This window comes from Pantherophis guttatus, chromosome 18 (genome assembly GCF_059756535.1).
Source record: "Pantherophis guttatus breed Tessera chromosome 18, ASM5975653v1, whole genome shotgun sequence".
In the NCBI taxonomy this organism is placed as follows: domain Eukaryota; kingdom Metazoa; phylum Chordata; class Lepidosauria; order Squamata; family Colubridae; genus Pantherophis; species Pantherophis guttatus.
Window position 1 is genome coordinate 2,312,501 of NC_142080.1, and position 25,685 is coordinate 2,338,185.

The window sequence follows — 25,685 nt, forward strand, 5'->3', positions numbered from 1 at the left end:
TGCCGTCTGGGAGGAAAGCGAGACAAACGAGCTTGGCTAGAGTTACGCAAAGACGACGGCAACTCCTTTATCGCAACAGGGGTGTGTGTGTGTGGGGGTGTCCACCTCCTACGTTATCCGGTTCCTCCTCCTCCTCCTCCTTCGGGGGTGAATTCTTTGGGGTGCATCCAAACCTCCCATTTTCCCAGGCTCTGAATTTTTTTGGGGGGGGGGGAGGAAATAGGAGCACCCCAAATTTCCAATGACGAAATCCGTCATCGGGTCCGTTTCATTTTGCACAACGGATGTCCTGCGCCGAGGCCTTGAACGACGTCGCACAACCGCATCGTTCGTGGGTTTCGAATCCCGGCGCTACCAGTTCGCCAGTATAACTCACATGAAGTGGATAAAAATGCCAAATCCAGTCAGAACGTCCGGCTGACTTTGCAAAGAACCGTAAATAATAACACCGGTGGTCCTTGACTTAACAACTGCTTGTTTAGTGACTGAAGTTACAGCGGCACTGGGGGGAAAAAAAGGGACTTAGGACTGGTTTTTTTTTCACACTTAACGACCGCCGCGGTATTCCCCCGTGGTCACGTGATCAAAATGGAGATGTTGGTCAACCGAGTCGTATTTATGACGGTCGCAGAATCCCGGGGTGTGTGTGTGTCACGTGAAGCAGGGGGTTGGACTAGAAGACCTCCAAGGTCCTATTCTATTCTATTCTATTCTATTCTATTCTATTCTATTCTATTCTATTCTATTCTATTCTATTCTATTCTATTCTTTCATTCTTAATTCTATTCTATTCTATTCTTTTCTATAATCTATTCTATTTCTTTCATTCTTAATTCTATTCTATTCTATTCTATTCTTTTCTATATTCTATTCTATTTCTTTCATTCTTAATTCTGGTCTATTTTCTATTCTACTCTATTCTTTCATCCAATATTCTATTCTATTCTCTATTCTTCTATTATTTTCTCCATTCTATTCTCTTCTATATTATTCTATTATTTTCTATATTCTTCTACTCTATTCTTTCATTCTTCATTCTATTCTATTCTATTCTATTCTATTCTATTCTATTCTATTCTATTCTATATTCTATTTCTTTCATTCTTAATCCTGTTCTATTTTTTATTCTATTCTATTCTTTCATTCAATATTCTATTCTATTCTTCTATTATTTTCTCCATTCTATTCTCCTCTTTATTCTCTTCTCTCCTCTCCCCTCTTCCATTCTATTCATTCTAATTCTAATACAATCATATTTAACCAGAGCAATGTTGGCTGAATAACCAAACATTCAAAGCTAGGTTTCTTTATCTGTTGTATTTGTTTTCAATTTAAAAAAAAAAATTTCACTGTTGCTGGCAAAAAAAAAACAAACCCGAGAACTAACGCCAAGCTTTGTTAAGTTGTTGCACAAAACGCAACCCCGCGGAAACCCACACCTCTCCCGAATGACGAATAACGCAAAAATCTCCGGAGAGACCAGAATTGCCGGCTCAAGGAGAAAGCCAATCAAACCCACATCAAAACAGGCAAAGAAACTGTGGTTGTTTTTTTTTTAAAAAAGCAGAGATTTAATTTTATTTTTTTTACCCAGTCGGGACTTTGTTTGACAACAAATTTTTTTTTTCAGATATTCCCCGTGGCGATCTTTCCCTGCCGCGAGATGGGAGCCATCCAATTTTATTTTTTTTGCAAAATTTGCAAAAAGCCGCTTGGTTGGCATCCAAAATAGATATTGCCCCGAAGGAACATCTGCTCTGTGAACAAATTTTAATTTGCCATTTGCGTCGTACGGTTCTCGAGTTACGACCATCATTGAGCCCGGCGTTTCCGCCGCTAAGCGAGGCATTGGTTAAGTGAGCTTTGGGCTCGTTGGACGACCTTTCCTGCCACAGTTGTTCAGCGGGAAAAAAAAGTCTTTGGCGGGCTGGTTGGGTTTAATCCAAGCTGTTAGTCCTCAGGAAGGAAAGCAGAGGGAGCTGCTAACTGAAATTCAATGCGTCGATCTGGGATGAGCCGTTTTCCGAATTCGGAATGGGAGGTGTCTAGCCAGGCATGTAAATTTAATTTTGTTTATTTATATAAACTAATTTATCTAATGTCTAGACTGCCCGTCGTATATTCTCACGAGGCGTTTTCGTTCTGAGTTTTCCTTCCTTCTCTATTTCTCATGCCTATTTTGTTCTTCCTGCTTTCCTGCTTTTATTTTTTTTTTCATTCGTTCTTTTCCTTCATGCGTTTCCTTTTTATGTTCTTATTTTATTTCTCCTTTCGGTATTCTTGTCCTTTTCTTTTTATTTCTTCCTCTTTGCTGAAGGCTGTAAAGCTGCATTTCGCAGCCTCTCTCTGAGTAATTACAGGCAGGAGCTCCCTGTGCATTGAGGAAGCTCTTACATTTTATTCATTTCACAAAGTGGAAAGGGTACCAACAGGTGATCGAAGGTGTTTTTTTTTTTTACTTCTCCCCCCCCCACCCCCAGGAACCAAGGGCAGCATGAGGGTGACAGGAGATTCTTCGGAGCTCGAGTGGGCGATCCAAACTCTGGTGAAGAATTACGACAAATATTCTGGCAAAGGATGTTGTTGCCGTAGACGCCGCGGGATCAGCAAATCCGATTTCAGAAAAATGCTCAGCCACGAACTGAACCACATGTTGACGGTGAGCGGGGCGGCTCCTGAACTCGGGTCCCGTCCAAATTTGGGCTCCAACTGTGAGGGATCTGAGATGGGTATTTCAGGATTTTGTCATCCTAACCCACAGCAAGAAAGTTACCGTTCTTCGGTCAATGTTTCTTATAACCTTGACAACTTTTAAGATGGGTGGACCTCAACTCCCAGAATTCCCCAGCCAGCTTTGCTTAGGCTGGGGAATTCTGGGAGTCGAAGTCCGCTCATCGTAAAAGTTGCTAAGCTTGAAAAACACACACATATATAAAAGGCTGTATGTATGTATGTTCCAGCATAACTCTGCAACGCCTCAAGCAATTTCAACCAAACTTGGTACACAGATGACTTACTCTCTGGAAATAAATACTGGGGGGGGGGGGGGTTAAGACACCCCTGGCGTATGTGGGGTTGTGTGTGTCTGAATGTGTGTATTCCAGCATCACTCTGGAACTCCTCTGCTGTTAAGGAAAGCGAGTGTAGTGTCCTAGAGTGGCAATTGTTTGTGATGTCAGCTCCTTTGCAGCTTCCTCTGGAAAGCCAGCTGTGATGTTCGCCCTCCAGTGGACCAATGGGGAAGTGCCTGGTGTTCATTTATGTTGGATGAAGGCACCCCCTGGTGGATTTGGGGCAAAATGCCAGGATCGTAGCCAGGGCGGGAAAGAGGAGTGCATGGGAGGGGGAAGGAAGAGGGCAGGGATGATGGGCATAGGAGTAGGGGGAAGAAAGGCCCCTCTCAATGGCTCCCTGGTGTGTGTGTGTGTGGGGGGGGTGTATGTATGTTCCAGCATAACTCTGGAAAGCCTCAAACAATTTCAACCAAACTTGGTATATAGATGACTTATTTTCTGGAAACAAATACTGTGGGGGTAAGACACCCCTAGCACCTCTAGGGGTGTGTATGTGTATATACACACACACAATTGCACACACACACACACCAGCCAGCTTTGCTTATAGCTTTGATATGAGACTCCCTCCTGTTTCTGATCGTTCTACCTCGAAGGGCTGGTGGACTGAGCTCAAGGGAAGAAAATGCAAAACTGGACTCTCTCCCCATTTCTAGGGACTCCAACTCCCATCAGGGAGACGGTTATCCATTCAGGATGATGGGGATTGCAAGCCAGACAGAGAGAGAAGGGCTAAGCGTCATCATCTTCTTTTAACAAGCCCATAATCCCTTGCATCGGGGTGGAGTCCGGGCAACTGAATGGAGTTAGCAGAATGTTTTACTGGCCGGATGCCCTTCCCTGTCGCCAATGCGGAGTTTTGTTCAGCAGATAATATTCTCATTGTGCCCAGAGAGAAATATCTGCCTCTACCTAGGGTCGAACTCACAGTCTCCTGATTGTGAGGCGAGAGCTCCACCTCTAGGCCACCGCCTAGAAGTGACCCACTCCAAAATTAAAGAAAAGAGTTATACCCCCACCCTCCACATCGCGCCTATGAAATGGAAGGTAATTAGTTTTCCTCCTCCGCCTGATCGGTTTTCCTCTGCTTCCTACCCACTCCAGGACACCAAGAACAGGCAGGCGGCCGACAAACTGATCTGCGACCTGGATGAGAATCAAGACGGGGAGATCAACTTCGACGAATATTGGAACTTGATTGGGGGCATCGCCAGCCCCATCTCCTGCCTGATCCGACAGCAGGAAGAGAGCGAGAAATTCAAAAAATAAAGGCGGCCGCTGAATCAACAGGAAATAATCTACTGTAATGACCGCCTTTCACCCCCGTTTTTAACCCCTCAAGTTCCCTGCATTTTGGACCGGCTAATCTTAAGAATACCCCATGTGGGGAAGGGGAAATTCGGGGCAGGGTGGGGGGGGTTGTTCTCAGAAATTAAGGGAGCTGTCAAACTGTGAATAACACTGTAATAAAAGTTGGAGCCTCAAAACTCAGAACCGCTTCTAATTTCTTTGTGAAATCTTTCTCCTCAAACAAGCTTCCGGTCCTCATTGAGGACAGGCAAGGCCAACATGTTGTCTCTCTGCAACAAAACACACGTTGTCCCCGACTTACAACCTCCCCCATTTCTATGTTGAGCAGAAGATTTTTTTAGTAAAACAGGTAAAATATTTACCTTGTGGCCCCCCCAGACTCTTGTTAAATCAGATTTGGATGCCCGTCAATAAATATGTCCTTTTCAGGAGGTTGAAACACAGCCCGTAGGTCAAAATAAAAGAGAAAATAATCACGGCTTTAAATTAATTCTGGGTTAGGTTAATCAAGTCACGCTTCGGTTGATTCATTTGCTCTTTAAAGAGAATTAAGGCCGGGCCTGTCTCGTGGGACGGGGCATCGTGCCAACCCCTGGCACAAACTGGGCACCACTCTCTATTGAGAGGGGCGAGGGGGGGAATATGGGGGCTGTTGAACCCGGTTCCAACCATCCAACTTGTGGTATTTTGTAGAGAAAACTGCTCTCAAAATCCGTCCTTCTGAACGCTAAAAGGATCCACAGGTTCATTGTCCTCAAGAACCAGCAAATTTCTCCTTCAGTCTAGTTAACTTTACTAGAGTCGAGATTTCTTTGGAAACCCGTTATATCAAAAGCATCATAAATGGCAGTCATAAAAAAAAAAAAGGGTCATAAATTCAAGGCTGGTTGCCAAGCCAAATACAATCCACTGATTTATACAGTGGATATGAATACAGTCTAGATATGATGAAGATTCTAAAATGGAGGGTTTTTATAGTAACTTGACAAACTTAGATAAAATCTTAACAGGTTCTGATGACCATGTAGTTAAAAAATTGTACAGTCATTTATTAGAAGTAAAATTGGCAGAAGAACAAGTTAAAGAAACAATGATTGCATGGGGGAAAAATGTGGGTCATGGGATTGACTTAGAGAAATGGGAAAAATTATAGTTGCAGAATTATAAAATGACAATGTCAACAGCATATAAGGAAAACTTGTATAAGATGTTTTACAGGTGGCATTTACCCCCCGGCAAGAATAGCCAGAATGTACAAGAATAAATCGGAGAAATGTTGGAAGTGTCATCAGACTCCGGGCTCATAAAGATATTGGACTAAAATCCACAAATGGCTGGAAAAAATGACAAAGAAACATTATTGACTTTAAACCAGAGATCATTTCTATTGGGGATTTTACCAGAAATATACAATAGAGAAATGAGATATTTAATTGTGAATGTTTTAACGGCAGCTAGAATTGTATTTGCTAAAAACTGGAAAGGTGAGAAGATACCCACGGATGACGACGTTATCAAGAAAATTTTGGAGTGTGCTGAAATGAGTAAATTGACATTTGACATTAGGGAACAAGAAGATAAACAATATCGTTTGATATGGGATTTATTTTATCAATGGTTAGACAAGAAAGAATGGAAATGAAATGTGAAATGGATAAGATAATAAAACATATAAAGGGGTCTTTTTTTTCTCCTTATAGAGGACAATTTACTGTTAAATAATTGGTAAATGAGAATAATAATGTACTAAACTGTTAAATAAGAAAATGTTGGATAGAGGATTAAGCACAAAAGCTTTGTAACCAATCAATACACTTTCTGTAATTGTAATGGATGATAATTGTTTTATGTCTTAAGTTTTGTTTAAAAAAAAAAAAAAAATCCCCCCCCCAAAATGGGGTTTTTATTTGAATAGTTGGGCCAAATTATTTAATAGGCTTTTAAATCGTTTTAAATTTTATATTTGTGTGCTTTTACTTTTGGCTGTACGCCGCCCTGAGTCCTTCGGGAGAAGGGTGGTATATAAATTGGAATAAATAAATTAAATAAATAACCAGAACAAGGTCGGCTGCAGAATCAAAACTTGAAAGCTAAGTTTCTGTTCTATTCCTTTTCGATATTAGCAAGCAAACTTTTAAAACACACTTTTTTATACAAACTAAGTTTTAAAATACACTTTTGGGTAACATTTTGGGTCTGCAAAGCTACAACCTCCCCCATTTCTATGTTAAGAAGAAGATTTTTTTAGTAAAACAGGTAAAATATTTACCTTGTGCCCTTCACCCAGACTCTTGTTCTATTATTAAATCAGATTTGGATGCCCATCGATTAAAAATGTCCTTTTCAGCAGGTTGAAACACAGCCCATAGGTCAAAATAAAATAGAAAATAATCACGGCTTTAAATTAATTCTGGGTTAGGTTAATCAAGTCACGCTTTTGGTTGATTCATTTGCTCTTTAAAGAGATTGAAGGCCAGGCGTGTCTCGTGGGACGGGGCAACGTGTCAACCCCTGGCACAAACTGGGCACCGGTCTCTATGGAGAGGGGCGAGGGGGGGAATATGGGGGCTGTTGAACCCGGTTCCAACCATCCAACTTGTGGTATTTTGTAGAGAAAACTGCTCTCAAAATCCGTCCTTCTGAACGCTAAAAGGATCTCCGGGACGGGAGTATTCCTTGGAATCACGGAAGGGACCTCGGAGGTCTTCTAGTTCATCCCTCCACTCAGGCAGGAGACCCTACATAATTCCAGACAAATGGCCATCCAGTCTCTTCTTCAAAACCTCCAGCGATGGAGCAGCCACAACTTCTGGTGGCGAGTAATTCCATTGACTCATTGTTCTCATAACCAGGAAATTTCTCCTTCAGTCTAGTTAACTTTACTAGAGTCGAGATTTCTTTGGAAACCCGTTATATCAAAAGCGTCATAAATGGCAGTCATAAAAAAAAAAAAAAAGGGTGATAAATTCAAGGCTGGTTGCCAAGCCAAATACAATCCACTGATTTATTGTTTTCTCCCATCAGGGGAATTTCTCCTTCGTTCCTTCTGTCCTTGGTGAGTTTCCATCGAAAGAAAGAAAGAAAGAAAGAAAGAAAGAAAGAAAGAAAGAAAGAAAGAAAGAAAGAAAGAAAGAAAGAAAGAAAGAAAGAAAGAAAGAGGTGGAAGGGAGGGAGGGGAAAGAAAGAAAGAAAGAAAGAACGAAAGAGAGAAAGAAAGTAAAGAAAGAAAGAAAGAAAGAAAGAAAGAAAGAAAGAAAGAGGTGGAAGGGAAGGAGGGAGGGGAAAGAAAGAAAGAAAGAGGTGGAAGGGAGGGAGGGGAAAGAAAGAAAGAAAGAAAGAAAGAAAGAAAGAAAGAAAGAAAGAAAGAAAGAAAGAAAGAAAGACATCTGAGTGAACCATGGATGGACAGAAGACACGGCTAGTCTAGTGAAGAGAAGGACCAGGAGAGACAGGATAGAAATGTTCCAATATTTGAGGGGCTGCCACAGAGAGGAGGAAGGGGGTCAAGCTATTTTCCAAAGCAGAAGAAAGAAAGAAAGGAAGGAAGGAAGGAAGGAAGGAAGGAAGGAAGGAAGGAAGGAAAGAAAGAAAGAAAGAAAGAAAGAAAGAAAGAAAGAAAGAAAGAAAGAAAGAAAGGAGGGGAGGGAGGGAGGGAAGGAAGGAAGGAAGAAATAAAAAGAAAGAAAGAAAGAAAGAAAGAAAGAAAGAAAGAAAGAAAGAAAGAAAGAAAGAAAGAAAGACATCTGAGTGAACCATGGATGGACAGAAGACATGGCTAGTCTAGTGAAGAGAAGGACCAGGGGAGACAGGAGAGCATCTTCCAATATTTGAGGGGCTGCCCCAGAAACGAGGAAGGGGGCCAAGCTCTTCTCCAAAGCACCTTTGAAGGCCAGGCAAGGAAGAATGGATGGAAACTGATCAAGGAGAGATTCAACCTGGGAATAAGGAGAAGTTTCCCGACCGTGAGAACAATTAACCCGTGGAACAGCTTGCCACTAGAAGCTGTGGGCGCTTCAACACTGGAGGTTTTCACTGGACAGCTGCTTGTCTGGAATGGTCTAGACTGAGTCTCCTGCTTGAGCAGGGGGTTGGACTAGAAGACCTCCGAGGCCCCTTCCAGTTCTATTCTGGCTGAGATTGAGTGATAACTGATTAACCCGAAGCGTTTTAAGGTGCAGTTCTGGATTAACAAGGACACTGTCATGCTCGGAGGTGGCTCAGAGCAGCTTGCGGGGGGCACGGCCGGGAGAATGCAACGGACGTGCCACCATGCAGGTCCTCGCCACAAATGCTACCCTGAGCCTCCCTCGGAGTTTTTTAAAATTTTCTTGTGGCTTCTTCAGCCTGGGCCTTGACTGTCCCGTCCAGGAGATCAGGTGCCCTGCCTTGTCCCGATGCCAGGGTCAGCGATTTGGCACAAGGGCCACGTCGGATCTGCGTCATGGGCGTGAGTCAGTGGAAAAGTCCAAAGAGGGCAGGAGGGCGGTGAGGGGGGGGGGAAGGGAGATAAGAAGGGGATTTTCTCTTTAAAAAGGAGCCCGGTCCCGGTCTCATCATCCAGACGTCTGATACGACGAACTGACTCTGAAATAGACCAGCTTGGTAAAGAGAGGCGAGTCGGAGCGGGCAGGATAACAAAGCCGCCAGAGTCGAAGCCAGAGAACCATTATGGAAGGTAAGGAATTGGGGGGGGGCACAATGGGGGGCTTTGGAAGGTAAAGAGGTGGGCAGGGGGACCCGTAAAATGCCCCCCCCCAAAAGCAAGCGAGAGATTAGTGACGAAAATCCCCAATTTTCAAAAAGGTAGCTTGACGTGGCACAGCCGGTGTCCCACCACGAGGGTTTTAACACATCCGCACAACCACATCTGCCCATCCCCAGATCTTCGGGAAGGACTGGACAAATCCTTCTTGAACATCTGGCTGGCTTGGCCGATCCAGGCAGTCCTTGACTTACAACCATCCATTTTAGCGAACCGTTCGAAGGGACTCGGGAGCGGTTTTTTTCAGGCTTTACGACCGTGGCAACCATCAAAATTCGGACACTTGGCAACTGACTCGTACTGATGACCGTCGCTGTGTCCCAAGGTCACGCGAGCCCCATTTTTGTGACCTCCAAGAGTCAAGGATTCCGGTTAGAGGGGTTGGGGGTAGGAGACACCGTGTTGCGGTGGTTCTCCTCCTTCCTCTCTGACCGGTCGCAATCTGTGTTGGCAGGGGGGCAGAGGTCGACCCCGAGGCGCCTTGTTTGTGGGGCGCCTCAGGGGTCGGTCCTCTCGTCCCTTCTGTTCAACGTTTATGTGAAGCCGCTGGGCGAGATCATCCATGGTTTCGGGGTGAAGCTCCATCAGTACGCTGAGGACACTCAGCTGTACATCTCCACCCCGGACCACCCCAATGATGCGCTCGGCGTGATGTCCCGGTGCCTGGAGGCCGTGCGGATCTGGATGGGGAGGAACAGGCTCAGACTCAACCCTTCCAAGACTGAGTGGCTGTGGCTCCCGGCGTCCCGGTATAGCCAGCAAAGTTCCATTGCTGACTATTGGGGGCGAGTCGTTGGCCCCCACGGAGAGAGCTCGCAACTTGGGTGTCCTCCTGGACGCACGGCTGTCTTTACAAGAGCGTGTGACGGCTGTGGCCAGGGGGGCCTTCTATCAGGTTCGCCTGATTCGCCAGTTGCATCCCTTTCTGGACCGGGACTCCTTGCGCACGGTCACTCATGCCCTCGTCACTTCCCGCCTGGACTACTGCAATGCTCTCTACATGGGGCTCCCCTTGAAGAGCACCCGGAGGCTCCAACTGGTCCAGAATGTGGCCGCGCGGGGGATTATGCGAGCGACAGGGCGCTCCCATGTAACACCTCTCCTGCGCGAGCTGCACTGGCTCCCAGTGGTCTTCCGGGTGCGATTCAAGGTTTTGGTTACCATCTTCAGAGCGCTCCATGGCTTAGGACCTGGGTACTTACAAGACCGCTTGCTGCTACCAATAGCCTCCCACCGGCCAGTACGCTCCCACAGAGAGGGGCTCCTCCGGGTGCCATCGGTCAAGCAATGTCGACTGGCGAACCCCAGGGGGAGAGCCTTCTCTGTGGGGGCACCTGCCCTCTGGAACGAACTGCCCCCCCGGGATACGGAGGATTCCCGACTTGCGCACCTTTTGCCGTGCCCTCAAAACGTTTTTATTCCAACAAGCCGGGCTGGCCTAATTTTTTTCACTTTTTAATTTTAAAATGGGGTTTTTATTTGAATAGTTGGGCCAAATTATTTAATAGGCTTTTAAATCGTTTTAAATTTTATATATGTGTGTGCTTCTCCTACCTTGTCTCCCTACCTTGCCTTGAGAAAGCTCTTGATTTATTCATTTCATCCAAGAGGAAAGGGGACCAACAGGTGATCAAAGCTATTTTTTTTTCTCTCCTCAGGAACCAAGGGCAGCGGGACAGTGCTGAGCGAACTTGAGTTGGCTATCGAAACCATGGTGAACTATTACAACAAATACTCCAGCAAAAATAAACTTGGGCTTGGAAAAGAGGGGATCAGAAAGTCCGAATTTAAAAACATGCTCCAAAGTGAGCTGAGCCACATGTTGCGTGTGAGTAGGGCAGCTCCTGAACTCGGGTCCCGTTCAAATTTGGGCTCCAACGGGAGGGTATTTCAGATGGGATTGCCAAGATCCTGTGATCGTAACCCACAAATATGAACTTATCTTGATACTTCTCAAGCTTAGCTCCTTTTCATTTAGCTCAGTTTGATTATATTTTAAGATGGGTGGACCTCAACTCCCAGAATTCCTCGGCCATCGAAGCTATAAGCGAAGCTGGCTGGCTGGGGAATTCTGGGAGTTGAAGTCCACCCATCTTCAAAGGGGCTAAGACTGAGAAACACTGCCATATATATCTCTATCTCTTGTCTATCTGTCTTGTCTGTCTGTCTGTCTATCTATATCATCTCTCTGTCTGTCTTTCCTTCCTCCCTTCCTCCGACCCTCCTTCTCTCTCTCTCTCTCTCTCTCTCTCTCCACCCAGCTATATAAATAGCATCCTTAGATCCCCTCTTGTTTCTGACCCGGCCTACCTCGTAGGGCTGGCAGACTGAGGGTTCAGCAACAAGAAATGTGAAACCCTGACCCTAACCCTCCACATTTCTAGGGATTCCCATCAGGGAGACGGTGATCTGTTCAGGACGATGGGGGCTGCAATCCAGACAGAGAGACGGGGGGGGGGGTAAGGATCCCACTACAAAATGAAAGACCCCCATGGGGCCTCTGAACTGGGTGGGACTCCGTTTTCCTCCTCCGCCTGATCGGTTTTCCTCTGCTTTCTTTCTTCTAGAACACCAAGAACAAGGAGGCGGTGGACAAACTGTTCCGGGAACTGGATCAGGATGGGGACGGGGTGATCGATTTCGACGAATATTGGGCCTTGATCGGGGGCATTGTGAAGCCCATCGCCCGCAATAAGCAATAATAGGTGGAAAAGGAAGGCAGCCGCTGAATCCAAGGGAAATAATAATGACCCCAAAGCCCTTCGGCCGCCATTTTTAACCCCCTAAATTCCTTGCATTTTGGAGAGGCTAATCCTAAGAATACCCCATGTGGGGCAGGGGGAAATTCGGGGTAGGGGCGCCTTAGAAATTAAGGGAGCTGTCAAACTGTGATTAACACTGCAATATCCTAAATCCTCTCCCTTTTAAAATTTTTAAACTTAAATTTTAAACACTAATTTTAATTTGTTTAATTATGGGATATTTTTAATTGTTTAATCTGTTTTAATCTATTTTAAATTTTGTATTTCTGTGTTTTATCTTTTGGCTGTTCACCGCCCTGAGTCCTTCAGGAGAAGGGCGGTATAGAAATCTAATAAAATAAAATAAATAAAGGTTGGTGTCTCAAAACCCAGAACTGCTTTCGATTTCTTTGGAAAATCTTTCTCTTCCAACAAGCTTCCGGTCCTCATTGAGGACGGACGAAGCCAACGGTTGTCTCCCTGCAACAAAACGCACGTCGTCCCCGACTTACAACATCCCCCCACTTAAGTTAAGCAGGAGAATTCTTTTTTTTTTTTTTTTAATAAAACAGATCAAACATTTGCCTTGTGGCCTCCCCCAGCCCACATGTCCAGCCTAGAGAAAAGAAGCATGGAGGGGGATGTGATAGCGGTATTCCCAGTATCTCCAGTACCCCAAAGAAGAGGGGGGGATCAAATAATTTCCCAAAGCCCCTGAAGGCAGGACAGGAAGCAACGGATGGAAACTAACCAAGGAGAGAAGCAACCTGGAATTAAGGAGAAATGTCCTAACGGTGAGAACAATTAACCAGTGGAACAGCTTGCCACCAGAAGTTGTGGGTTCTCCATCGCTGGAGTTTGCTAAGAAAAGACTGAACAGGAGACTGTCTGGAACGATATAGAGCCGTGATGGCGAACCTAAGGCAGGCATGCCAGAGGTGGCAGGCAGAGCCCTCTCAGAGGGCACGCGAGCTGTTGCCCCAGTTCAGCTCTACTGCGCATGAGCCTCCCGCCAGCCAGCTGGTCTTCGAGTCTCGGCCACGCATGTGCAGGGCATCAAGTGCGTGCGGGGGGGCACGCGTGTATGCATGGGGGGTTGGGGCACGTGTGGGGGTGCACGCATGTGCACGGGGGCAGGGGGCATGCAGGGGGCTGCGCACCAGAAAAGGTTCGCCATCAAGGTTCTAGGCCCGCCAGAAGTAGGGAAACAGGCTGTTTCCTGCCTCCGGAGGGCCTGGGGGGTGGTGGGGAAGGCCCGTTTTTCTTTCTCACCTGGCTCCAGATCCTCTCTATCCTTTAGAGAGGCTCTGGAGGCTGGGGACAGCAAAGAAGTCACTTCCTGTCCAACCGGGAGTTGGGAAATGGGCCGTTTCAGGCTTCCGAGGGGATGGGGAAGGCTGTTTTCGCCCTCCCCAGATGCATAGAGAGGATCTGGAGCCAGGTGAGAAAGAAAAATGGGCCTACCGGGCTATTGCGTGCCAGGAGCGGAGGGGGCTTGCGCACGCATGCACAGGACGGGGCGCATAGAATTATGGGTGTGGGCACATGTGCGCGCAAACCTCCCCCGTCCCCCCCCTTCCTGGCACGCGATGGCAAAATGGTTAGCCATCACTGGTCTAGGGTCTCCTCATTGAGCAGGAGGTTGGACTAGAAGACCTCCAAGGTCCCTTCCAGCTCTCTTCTGATTGAGACCGATGGATAACTGATTAACCAAAAGCATTTAACCGCTTGCTAGTTCTGGATTAACAAGGACGCTGTCGTGCTTGGAGGTAAGTCAGAGCAGCTGGCTTGGGAGAATGCTAGGGACGTGCCACCAGAAGGTGCCACCTCGACCCTCCCTCGGAGACCCTCCCCAGGTGGGCAAGGACAATTTTGTTCATCTTGGGCCTTGACCCTCCCCTCCTGGAGCCGGAGGGGGGGGAGGAGGCAACTCACTCTGCCCTGCCTTGTCCCATCGGAGAGGCTGGCACGGCGGTGCCAAGCCAGGAGGCGATTTGGCAGTGGTACCACGTGGGATCCGGGCTGTCTGTGTGTTACAGACAGAGGACAGGAGGGATGAGGGTGGTGGAAGGAGGAGGGAAACAGGGGAGGGGAATTATCTCTTGAAACAGAAGCCCGTCCCGGTCTCGTCACGCAGGGGCCGGGCGTAACTTCTGATAGCACTAGACTGACTTTGAAATAAACCAGCTTGGTTAAACAGAGGCAGAGAGGCCAGGATAGGAAAGACACTGGAGCCCAGCCAGGCAACCGTCATGGAGGGTAAGGAATGCCGGGGAGAACGGGGGGGGGGGGGCCTTGGGAGGTAAAGGGGTGGGCAGGGGAGAGATCAGTGACAAAATCCCCCATTGCAAACAGGCAGATTGATGTGGCACAGCTGGCGTCCCGCGATCCGGCCTTTAACCACTATCTGCCCCACCCCCAGATCTTCGGGAAGGACTGGATAAAAAGCCCAAATCCTTCTTGAACATCTGGCCGGCTGAGCGAACAAGCCAAGATTCAGGCAATCCTCGACTTACAACCCTCCGTTTTAGCGACCCTTCGCAGGGGACTCGGTAGCGGTTTTTGCAGGCTTTACGACCGTGGCGCCATCAAAATTCAGAGGCTCGGCAACTGACTCGGGCTTCTGACCGTCGCTGTGTCCCAAGGTCACGCGAGCCCCACGCGCAGGCGGAAACGTATGACTAGTTTTTTCTTTTTCTTTCCCTCCCCCCTAATTACTTGCTAGGGATTATTCTTTATGCTATTTATGTTCAGAGATTGCACCAGTGAGGCTAAAACGAATTTCGTTGCCTACATAATGTACAACGACAATAAAGGCTATACTATTATATGTGTTGATATATATATATATATATATATTGATTTTTATGTATTGATTTATCAAACGTCTAGACCAGGGGTGAAATCTACTTACCTTCCCTACCGGTTCGGAAGCGTGTGCGCCGTGCACGCACACTTGCTCCGCTCGCGCATCACATGAGATTTTGGACGCTCTACGCACGTACAAAGCCTTTTGCGCATGTGGAGATGGTCAAAAACAGGTTACTTCCTGGTTAAAACCCGGAAGTAACGACGTCCGGGCAGGTAGGCGGAGTCTCGTGCTGCCACTGCTCCCGGTTCGCCGAACCTCGCGCTGCGGTTACCGGTTCTGGCGAACCGGTGCAAACCGGTAGCATTTCACCCGTGGCCTAGATTGCCCGTCCCATTTTCTCACACGGCGTTTTCATTTTTTCTCTGTATTCCGTCTTTCTCTCTTTCTGAGGTCTACTTTGTTCTTCCGGCTTTCCCTAATTTTATTTTTTATTTCCTCTGTTCTTCCCGCATTTCCTTTTAATTTCTTCCTTCCCTTTTTCTCTTTCTGTGTCGACGCTTTTCTTTTGATTTCCCTTTCTGTGTATCAAAGCCTGATTTGAATGCCTAGTTAGGGAAAGACGCCTCCCTCCCTTGCCTTGAGAAAGCGCTTGATTTATTCATTTCATCCAAGAGGAAAGGGGACCAACAGGTGATCAAAGCTATTTTTTTTTCCCTACCTCAGGAGCCAAGGGCAGCGAGACGGTGCTGAGCGAACTCGAGTCGGCTATCGAAACCGTGGTAGAGAATTACAACAAATACTCAGCCAAAGAAAACTTGTTGAGAAAAGGGGGGATCAAAAAGTCCAACTTCAAAAGGATGCTCCAAAGTGAGCTGAGCCACATGTTGACGGTGAGTAGGGCAGCTCCTGAACTCGGGTCCTGTTCGAATTTGGGGCTCCAACGGAAGGGAATTTCAGACGGGATTGCCAAGATCCTGTGATCGTAACCCACAAACATGAACTTATCTCGATATTTCTCAGGCTTAGCCCCTTTTGAGATGGGTGGACTTCAACTCCCAGAATTCCCTGGCCATCGAAGCTATAAGCAAAGATGGCTGGCTAGGGAATTCTGGGAGTTGAAGTCCACCCACCTTCAAAGGGGCTAAGATTGAGAAACAGTGCCATATATATCTCTATCTCTATCCATCTATCTCTATCGATCTGTCTGTCTGTCTGTCTGTCTCTCCATCCATCCATCCATATCATCTGTCTGTCTGTTTGTCTATCTGTTTCTCTCTCTCTCTCTCTATCTCCATCCATCCATCCATGTCTCCATTCATATCATCTGTCTGTCTTTTGTCTGTCTGTTTCTGTCTCTCTCTCTCTATTCTCTATCCATCCATCTCTCCATCCATATCATCTGTCTGTCTGTTTCTGTCTCTCTATTCATCCATTCATCTCTCCATCCATATCATCTGTCTGTCTGTCTGTTTCTGTCTCTCTATTCATCTATCTATCATCTATCTCTCCATCCATATCATCTGTCTGTCTGTTTGTCTATCTGTTTCTCTCTCTCTCTCCATCCATCCATCTCTCCATTCATATCATCTGTCTGTCTTTTGTCTGTCTGTTTCTGTCTCTCTCTCTCTCTATTCATCTCTCCATCCATCTCTCCATCCATATCATCTGTCTGTCTGCCTGTCTGTTTCTGTCTCTCTCTCTCTATTCATCCATCCATCTCTCCATCCATATCATCTGTCTGTCTGTCTGTCTGTCTCTATCTCTCTCTCTCTCCATCCATCCATCCATCCATCCATCCATATCATCTGTCTGTCTGTCTGTTTCTGTCTCTCTCTCTCTATTCATCTATCCATCTATCTCTCCATCGATATCATCTGTCTGTCTGTTTGTCTCTCTCTCTATTCATCTATCCATCCATCCATCCATATCATCTGTCTGTCTGTCTGTCTGTCTCTCTCTCTCCATCCATCCATCCATCTCTCCATTCATATCATCCATCTGTCTGTCTTTCCTTTCTCTCTCTCCCCCCACCCAGCTATATAAATAGCATTCTCAGACTCTCCCTCTTGTTTCTCACCTGGTCTACCGCGAAGGGCTAGCGGACCGAGGGTCCAGGAATAAGAAAGGAGAAACCCTGACGCCCACCCCGTTTCTAGGGACTCCGACTCCCATCAGGGAAACGATGGGGGCCGCAATCCAGACAGAGAGAAGTGGGGGGGGGCTAAGGATCCCACTGCAAAATGAAAGGCAAGAGTTATACCCCATGGCGCCTCTGAACTGGGTGGGACTCCGTTTTCCTCCTCCGCCTGATCGGTTTTCCTCTGATTTCTATCTTCTAGGAAACCAAGAACAAGGAGGCGGTGGAAAAACTGTTCCGGGACCTGGATCAGAATAGGGATGGGGTGATCGATTTCGACGAATATTGGGCCTTGATCGGGAGCATTGTGAAGCCCATCGCCCGCGATAAGCAATAATAGGTGGAAAATAAAGGCGGCCGCTGAATCCAAGGGAAACAATCCATTGTAATCACCCCAAAGACCTTCGACCGCCATTTTTAACCCCCTAAATACCTTGCATTTTGGAGTAGCTATTCCTACCCCATGTGGGGCAGGGGAAAATTCAGAGCAGGGGCGCCTCAGGAATTAAGGCAACTGTCCAACTGGGATTAAGGTTGGCGTCTCAAAACTTAGGACCGCTTCTCTTTTCTTTGTGAAGTCTTTCTCCTCCAACAAGCTCCCGGTCCTCATTGAAGACGGACGAAACCAACTGTTGTCTCTCTGCAACAAAACGCACGTCGCCCCTGACTTGGGGTGAGGGTGGTGGAAGAAAGAGGGAGACAGGGGAGGGGGTTTTTTCTTTTGAAACAGAAGCCCGTCCCAGTCTCGTCACGCAGGGGCTGGGCGTAACTTCTGGTAGCACTAAACAGACTTTGAATTAAATCAGCTTGGTTCAACAAAGGCAGAGAGGCCAGGATAAGAAAATGGAGTCCAGCCAGACAACCGTCATGGAGGGTAAGGAATGCCGGGGAAAATGGGGGGCCTTGGGAGGTAAGGGGGTGGGCAGGGGGACCCTTAAGACGCCCACCCTAAAAGCAAGCGAGAGATTAGTGACAAAAATGCACAATTTTAATATTGAATATAGAAAGTTTTGATCTTGAATTTGGATGGCATGCTTACTTATTTTATGAAAACAAAGTGGATAAAGTATTTAAAAGCCATATACTTAAGAGATTCTTTGATGAGAGTTTGGAAGAAGCACCGATTCAAATGGGATTACAAAATACCGTTATGGCTGGATCTTGGTCATATGTGGAATACAAATATAATGTCACTCGGGGGGTTTTTATATAAAGAGGTTCTTTTTACAGATGCGGGCACTGAAGACATTAGAGACACTGTTGGACAAAGGGATTAATTTAACTTGGTTACAGTATAATCAACTTCAATTGAGATGGAAAGAGGACCAAAAAATTGGTATTATGTTGCATGAGGATGAATTGGTTAGACATATAAAGGAGAAAGGTCCAATGCATATTAAAAGGCTTTACAATGTTTTGTTAGAAAGGGATTCAGAAACTGAATTGGTTAAAGACTGTATGATTAAGTGGGCACAAAATTTTGCAGAACCAGTAATGTTGGAAACATGGGAAAAAATTTGGGTTCAGAATATTAAATTTACACAGTCGCAGAATTTGAGGGAAAATTTTTATAAAATGTTTTATAGATGGCATTTAGATCCTAAGAAATTGTCGTGTATGTACCCTAATGTTCAGCCAAAATGTTGGAGATGTGATTGTTTAGATGCTACATATTATCATGTTTGATGGACTTGTAAGAAAGTTAAGGCTTTTTGGATAAAAATTTGGTGGGTCATGCAGAATGTTTTGAAGAAAAAAATTCAATTTTCTCCACAATTGTTTTTACTGGGTATAGTTAAGGGTTTTACATTGGATGAAACAAAGTTGATATTGTATATGATAACAGCAGCGAGATTATTGATAGGTAAATACTGGAAAAATGAAGCTTTGCCCACTATCGAGGAATGGACTTTGAAGATGGCCAGCTTTGCAGAGATGGCGAAGATTTCAGCATATCTAAAAGATCGTTCACAAGAGACTTATGAATGGGAATGGAAAAAGTGGATAGATTATGTGCAGAACAAATATCAAACTAGGAAGTATCAAATAGCTTTTCACTGACAGTATTATATAAAGATAGAAATGTTTGAATTTTGTGAAGATGGAAAATTATATGGGGGATGGAGGGGTTCAAGTTTTATATAAAGGGGATTTTGATGGGAGTATATTCTGTGGAAGTCCGGGGGGGAGGGGAGGGTTAGGGGGGTTTGGGAGGGTTAGGTTGGGGAGTTTGGGGTGGGTTGGGGTGGGGGGAAATGGGGTGAAAATGTAATTGTAAAACTTTTGCAATAAAAAAAAAATGCACAATTTTCAAAAAGGTAGCTTGACGTGGCACAGCCGGTGTCCCGCAACGAGGGTTTTAACACAACCGCACAACCACATCTGCCCGTCCCAAGATCTTCAGGAAGGACTGGACAAATCCTTCTTGAACAACTGGCTGGCTTGGCTGATCCAGCCCAATCCAGGCAGTCCTTGACTTACAACCGTCAGTTTAGCGACTGTTGGAAGGGACTCCCAACGGGAGCGTTTTTTCAGGCTTTACGACCGTGGTACCATCAAAATTCAGACGCTCGGCAACTGACTCGTACTTATGACCGTCGCTGTGTCCCAAGGTCACGCGAGCCCCACACACAGGCGGAAACATATGACTAATTTTTTCTTTTTCTTTCCTTCCCCCCTAATTACTTGCATAGGGATTATTCTTTATGCTATTTATGTTCTTTGTATTTCTTTGTATTTGTTTTCAGAGATTGCACCAGTGAGGCTAAAACGAATTTCCTTGTCTACATGATATACAACGATAATAAAGGCTATACTATTATATGTGTTTATATCTATCTATCTATCTATCTATCTATCTATCTATCTATCTATCTATCTATCTTCAGGCTGGTGTTTTCGGCTTCGTGCCTCTAGGAGCTTCGTGCCTCTAGGAGCATTGCTCCTAGAAGCACGAAGCCGAAAACACCAGCCTGAAGATGACGAATGAGACTTCGTCGAAACGTTGCCAAGAAACCTCCAATTTTATGCGGGAGAAAACCCGAATAACCAAAGACCTACATATGTATTGACTTATCAAACGTCTAGACCAGGGGTGAAATCTACTTACCTTCCCTACCGGTTCGGAAGCATGCGTGCTTGCGTGTCACATATGATTTTGGACCCTCTACGCACGCACAAAGCCTTTTGCGCATGGGGAGATGGTCAAAAACAGGTTACTTCCTGGTTAAAACCCGGAAGTAATGACGTCCGGGCAGGTGGGCGGAGTCTTGTGCTGCCGCCGCTACCGGTTCGCCGAACCTCGCGCTGCGGATACCGGTTCTGGCGAACCGGTGCAAACCGGCAGCATTTCGCCCGTGGCCTAGATTGCCCGTCCCGTTTTCTCACATGGCGTTTTCATTTTTTCTCTGTATTCCGTGTTTCTCTCTTTCTGAGGTCTACTTTGTTCTTCCGGCTTTCCCTAATTTTATTTTTTATTTCCTCTGTTCTTCCCGCATTTCCTTTTAATTTCTTCCTTCCGTTTTTTCCCTTTCTGTATCGACGCTTTTCTTTTGATTTCCCTTTCTGTGCATCAAAGTGAATGCCTAGTTAGGGAAAGACGCCTCCCTCCCTTGCCTTGAGAAAGCTCTTGATTTATTCATTTCATCCAAGAGGAAAGGGGACCAACAGGTGATCAAAGCTTTTTTTTTTTTTCTACCTCAGGAGCCAAGGGCAGCGAGACGGTGCTGAGCAAACTCGAGTCGGCTATCGAAACCATGGTAGAGAATTACAACAAATACTCAGCCAAAGAAAACTTGTTGAGAAAAGGGGGGATCAAAAAGTCCAACTTCAAAAGGATGCTCCAAAGTGAGCTGAGCCACATGTTGCGTGTGAGTAGGGCAGCTCCTGAACTCGGGTCCTGTTCGAATTTGGGGCTCCAACGGGAGGGTATTTCAGATGGGATTGCCAAGATCCTGTGATCGTAACCCACAAACATGAACTTATCTCGATACTTCTCAAGCTAAGCCCCTTTTAATTTAGCTCAGTTTGATTATATTTTAAGATGGGTGGACCTCAACTCCCAGAATTCCTCGGCCATCGAAGCTCTAAGCGAAGCTGGCTGGCTGGGGAATTCTGGGGGTTGAAGTCCACCCATCTTCAAAGGGGCTAAGACTGAGAAACACTGCCATATATATCTCTATCTCTTGTCTATCTGTCTTATCTATCTGTCTATCTATCTGTCTGTCTGTCTATCTATATCATCTATCTATCTGTCTTTCCTTCCTCCCTCCCTCTGACCCTCCTTCCCTCTCTCCCCCTTTCTCATTCTCTCTCTCTCTCTCTCTCTCTCTCTCTCTCCACCCAGCTATATAAATAGCATCCTTAGACTCCCTCTTGTTTCTGACCCGGCCTACCTCGTAGGGCTGGCAGATTGAGGGTCCAGCAACAAGAAATGTGAAACCCTGACCCTAACCCTCCACATTTCTAGGGATTCCCATCAGGGAGACGGTGATCCGTTCAGGACAGGGGTGGGTTCTAAATTTTTTTTACTACCGGTTCTGTGGGCGTGGCTTATTTTGTGGGTGTGGCTTGGAGGTCATGTGACTAGGTGGGCGTGGCTAGCCGGTCAGAGTCATTTCCGGAAGGTCCTCGCACTTACGACCAGTCCTCGCACTTACGACCCGACTCATTTGTTTGCTTTTAACACTGATCCGCCGTAGGGCGGCCCTTTGAAGCCCCCCCCCGGCAAGAGTTTAAACAGTTTTTTTTCCCCTCTAGTCATCAGCTGGGACTCAGGAGGCAGCAATAGATTGGGGGGTGGGACCAAATAAAAGGTAAGAATAACGCGGGTGGGAGGGTGGGGAGGGGGGAGAACCGGTTCGGTGACGTCATATCGTCACCGCTACCGGCTCGGCCGAACCGGACCGAACCGGGAGGAACCCACCACTGGTTCAGGACGATGGGGGCCGCAATCCAGACAGAGAGAAGTGGGGGGGGGGGCCCCCTAAGGATCCCACTGCAAAATGAAAGGCAAGAGTTATACCCCGTGGCGCCTCTGAATTGGGTGGGACTCCCTTTTCCTCCTCCGCCTGATCGGTTTTCCTCTGCTTTCTATCTCCTAGGAAACCATGAAGGAGGAGGCGGTGGAAAAAGAGTTCCAGGAGATGGATCAGGATGGGGACAGCCTGATCGATTTCGACGAATATTGGGCCTTGATTGGGAAAATTGTGAAGCCCCTCGCCCGCAATCAGCAATAATAGGTGGAAAAGGAAGGCGGCCGCTGAATCCAAGGGAAATAATAATCCACTGTAATCACCCCAAAGCCCTTCGACCGCCATTTTTAACCCCCTAAATTCCTTGCATTCCTACCCCATGTGGGGCAGGGGAAAATTCGGAGCAGGGGCGCCTCAGGAATGAAGGCAGCTGTCCAACTGGGATTAACACTGCAATAAAGGTTGGCGTCTCAAAACCCAGAACCGCTTCTATTTTCTTTGCCTTAGCTTCTTCGTAAAACCTTTCTCCTCCAACAAACTTCCAGTCCTCATTGAGGACGGAGGGACCCTAATCCTAACCCTAACCCCCTATTTGTACGTTAAGAGGATTTTTAAGTAAAATAGATTTTTTTTAAAAAAAAACTTACCTTGCGTTCCTCCCCTTCGCTACATCTTGTGGCAGGGAGTTCCACAGGTGAACGAATGCATTTCCGTTCTGCTGCAAATCTCCACCTGCTCCGAGATTCACTTGAAGGAAAAATAGGGGGCAAAACTTTAACACAGTCGTTTTCTTTATGCGAGGCACAATTTTTAAAAAAATAAAATAAAAAAAAAATCAGGAAATCTAATTGAAGTGCAGCTAAAATTACTTTAAATGACGTCAAAAAAAAAGAGTAATTAAAAATAACAGGGCTCTGTCAATTATCAGCCTTTCTAGACCTTTAAGACGGCTGGACTTCAACTCCCAGAATTCCCCAGCCACCTTTTTTTATTTTTTTAATGCTAAAAAGTTTTGGGGTTTTTTTATTTGCAAAAAAAAAAACGAATGGGACCAAAGCCAAGTTCTGCATTTGGACCACCAGAGGGCGACCGAGAGCTTTGGAGACACCCGCGGACACCGCCCTGTCCCTGCAGTGAGCCATACCGGCCACCAGAGGGCAGCACACAGCCGCTAGCCATATTACGGGAAAAATTACGCAGTGATTTTTTTTTTCTCTCTCTCTCCCACGCCTTTCTATCAATGAAAGCTGGGAAAAGAATGCGCAACCTTTCGGTGCTGTGACGGTTATTCGAGAGGGAGGGGACGTTACGCCCTCTGCGCATGCTCAGGAGCTGGGCATTTGGGGGAGAACATCCCTTTACCCCCTTCCCCCCCCGTGGCATCATAGCTTCGAACGGCCGCTAAACAAAGGGTCGTAACCCGAGGACCATCTCTAATTTTTAAATACACATCATTTATACCAATTAATACACATTCAATTAAATTGAAAGGTTGATTGTCAAAGAGGGGAATTTTATGCCGGCCCATGCAGCGAAAGCCATTTTTCTGGACTCGGAGCTGCTCTTCCTAACAACTCTGGCAAAGTTACGCCTGTTGGACGGTGACTCATCCCATTAACATCCAGCACAGTCATCTCGGCTCCAGACTTTTTCTGGGAAAATGGGATTTGTGTGTCTCTGTGTGTGTGTGTTTGTGTCGGCTGGCCGAATGGCGCAACTGAACAGCCGAACTTGGGGGGGGGGCGGGGGGGGAAGGACCGATTTAAGGAACTCGTGGAAATATCCATATTTTTTTCTCACCCCCCTCTTCTCTTTCTGCAGCCGTGGGGGTTTAAATAAAGAGTTTGGCTGTTGTTGTTGTTTTTTTTTTAAAAAAAGAGCCCGTTTGGTCTAGTGGGAAAGGTACCAGATTAGAAAGCGGGAGGACTGGGAGTTCTAGTCCCGCCTTCAGGCAGGAAAGACGGCTGGGTGACTTTGGGCCGATCACCAGGAGACGGAGGGAGTTCCAGTTCCAGTGGTTTAAAATTTAGACCTAAGGCAAAAAAAGAATTGAGTTTTGAAAAGCCAGCTTGGTGTCCCTGATAAGGCGCTGGCCTAGAAACCAGGTGACTGTGAGTTCTAGTCCCACCTTTAGGCAGGAAAGCCAATTGGGCAACTTTGGGCCGATCACCAGGAGACAGAGAGTTCTAGTCTCGCCTTAGCTATGGAAGCCAGCTAGGTGACTTTGGGCCAATCACCAGGAGACGGGGAGTTCTAGTCCCGCCTTAGCTATGGAAGCCAATTGGGTGACTTTGGGCCAATCACCAGGGGACAGGGAATTCTAGTCCCGCCTTGGCCATGAAAGCCAGGTGGGTGACTTTGGGCCAATCACTAGGAGACGGGGAATTCTAGTCCCGCCTTACCTATGGAAGCCAATTGGGTGACTTTGGGCCAATCACCAGGAGACAAGAAAGTTCTAGTCCCGCCTTGGCCATGAAAGCCATCTGGGTGACTTTGGGCCAATCACCAGGAGACGGGGAGTTCTAGTCCCGCCTTAGCTATGGAAGCCAATTGGGTGACTTTGGGCCAATGACCAGGAGACAGAGAGTTCTAGTCCCGCCTTGGCTATGAAAGCCAGCTGGGTGACTTTGTGCTAGCCCACCTCGCAGAGTCGTCATTGCAGGAAAAATAGGAAGAGGAAGGTGTATTGGATATGCTTGCCACCTTGAGTTATTTGCCAATATAATAACCAACATAAACAGATCAATAAAATATTGCTCGCCCACTCGCCCACCCCTTCCCCATTCTGCCAGGTGCACCTTGGCACTGCCAGAAAAGTGGGGGGACAGAGAAAGGGAGCTTCCACACTGGGGAGCAGTCTACCTCCCGATCCCAGCAGCCGGGAAAGACGACGATCCCTCCGGATCGGCTGGGATCCGGTCCAAGCGGGGCTTCCGCCCCACTGGGGGGGGGGAGGCGGGGGGAAGGTGCCCGTAAGTGGATTTCCGCTCTGTGTCGAGACGGTGCCAGGGAACAATGCCGAGCATTGGTGTGCATTGAGCCACGGAGGGTTCAGGACGTGGCACACGGCAAGGGAGGACAAAGCGGGCCACGCCTGGCTACCCGCACGCACACACAACGGGCACAAAAGCAGCACAATCAAGAGAATGCATTCTGCAAGCCGGGAAACGAAGGGCCCGGGCGCAGGCAGCCATCCAAAACCTTCCATCAGCATTCTCGCTTCAAAAGAGGATTGTTCGAATCCGGCCGGGCTGCAAAATGTCTCTTTTCCCCCCAACCCCAAAAGAATGCTGATCTGTGGGATTGAAGCTTCGAAAACACACAACGATGAGCATCATGACGAGCAGGCCGAAGTTCAACCGGTGAAGCCCCTCTTCTTTTGTCGTCCCTCCCCCTCTCCCCCGGAGACACAGGTTTCACCCAAACCGGCTGAGGAATTTAGGTTTAACTGCGCTTGTTTATTTGTTTACTAAATTAAATGAAATGTATCCCTCCGTTAGCGAGACCGGGGAATAAAATGTCGATTTAATAAATAGACGGATGAATAAAACGAGCGCATTTTTTTTTTCTTTCATCCCCGTCAAAAAAAATTGGGGGGGGGGGCGGCTGATAGACAGGAATCAATCGATCAATTAAAGGAGGTTGAAAAAGTGAATTTTCAACCTGTAGGTTGTTAGATTGGATTGGATTTCCTGACCTTTCGTCCGGCTGTGAAACCACCGCATCGAGTTCAAATCTCGGTTTCTGCTGTTGGTTTTTGTGTTGCAAAAGGTGTCTGTCTCCATGCAAAAGAGGGGGTCTGGGGTGTGGGGGCTCCCCCAGGGGAAGGAAGGGCCCGTTTCCAGCTCCTGGGAGGCTGGAGATAACAAAGGGTG

At 46.8% G+C, this 25,685-nt stretch overlaps 5 protein-coding genes across 8 annotated transcripts in view; 3 read left to right on the forward strand and 2 right to left on the reverse strand.

Annotated features, from left to right (window-relative positions):
- The window catches only part of LOC117657967 (protein S100-A16-like), a 9,591-nt gene extending 5,026 nt beyond the window's left edge, over positions 1 to 4,565 (forward strand). The window contains exons 2-3 of the mRNA XM_034406080.3: positions 2,481 to 2,659; positions 4,179 to 4,565. Of these exons, the coding sequence (XP_034261971.1) occupies positions 2,481 to 2,659; positions 4,179 to 4,343 (344 nt within the window). The 3' untranslated portion in view covers positions 4,344 to 4,565. The remainder of the gene's footprint in view (positions 1 to 2,480; positions 2,660 to 4,178) is intronic.
- LOC132709125 (protein S100-A1-like) overlaps positions 1 to 22,463 on the reverse strand; it is an 83,715-nt gene extending 61,252 nt beyond the window's left edge. Inside the window, exon 1 of the mRNA XM_087880722.1 lies at positions 22,458 to 22,463. The gene's annotated coding sequence lies outside the window, so the exon portion shown is untranslated. The remainder of the gene's footprint in view (positions 1 to 22,457) is intronic.
- The window catches only part of LOC117657966 (protein S100-A1), a 73,660-nt gene that overhangs the window by 37,833 nt on the left and 10,142 nt on the right, over positions 1 to 25,685 (reverse strand). The window contains exon 2 of the mRNA XM_087880718.1: positions 22,458 to 22,557. The gene's annotated coding sequence lies outside the window, so the exon portion shown is untranslated. The remainder of the gene's footprint in view (positions 1 to 22,457; positions 22,558 to 25,685) is intronic.
- On the forward strand, positions 8,947 to 12,283 carry LOC148111507 (protein S100-A16-like). Its single transcript, XM_087880735.1, has 3 exons — positions 8,947 to 9,060; positions 10,806 to 10,975; positions 11,715 to 12,283. Exons 1-3 carry the CDS (start codon positions 9,054 to 9,056, stop codon positions 11,847 to 11,849), a joined length of 312 nt encoding a protein of 103 aa, XP_087736861.1. The 5' UTR covers positions 8,947 to 9,053; the 3' UTR covers positions 11,850 to 12,283.
- On the forward strand, positions 13,922 to 22,293 carry LOC117657969 (protein S100-A16-like). 4 transcript variants are annotated; one of them, XR_015730339.1, is made up of 5 exons: positions 13,922 to 14,147; positions 15,424 to 15,590; positions 17,040 to 17,711; positions 20,540 to 20,706; positions 21,940 to 22,293. XR_015730339.1 is itself a non-coding variant. In XM_087880729.1 (3 exons), the coding sequence occupies exons 1-3, from the start codon at positions 14,141 to 14,143 to the stop codon at positions 22,072 to 22,074; spliced, it is 309 nt and encodes a 102-aa protein (XP_087736855.1). In that variant the 5' UTR covers positions 13,991 to 14,140; the 3' UTR covers positions 22,075 to 22,293. The 4 variants fall into 4 exon arrangements, 2 of the variants coding, with proteins under 2 accessions (XP_087736855.1, XP_034261972.2); XR_015730340.1 differs by lacking the exon at positions 20,540 to 20,706 and having other exon boundaries at positions 13,989 to 14,147; positions 21,940 to 22,121; XM_087880729.1 differs by lacking the exons at positions 17,040 to 17,711; positions 20,540 to 20,706 and having other exon boundaries at positions 13,991 to 14,147.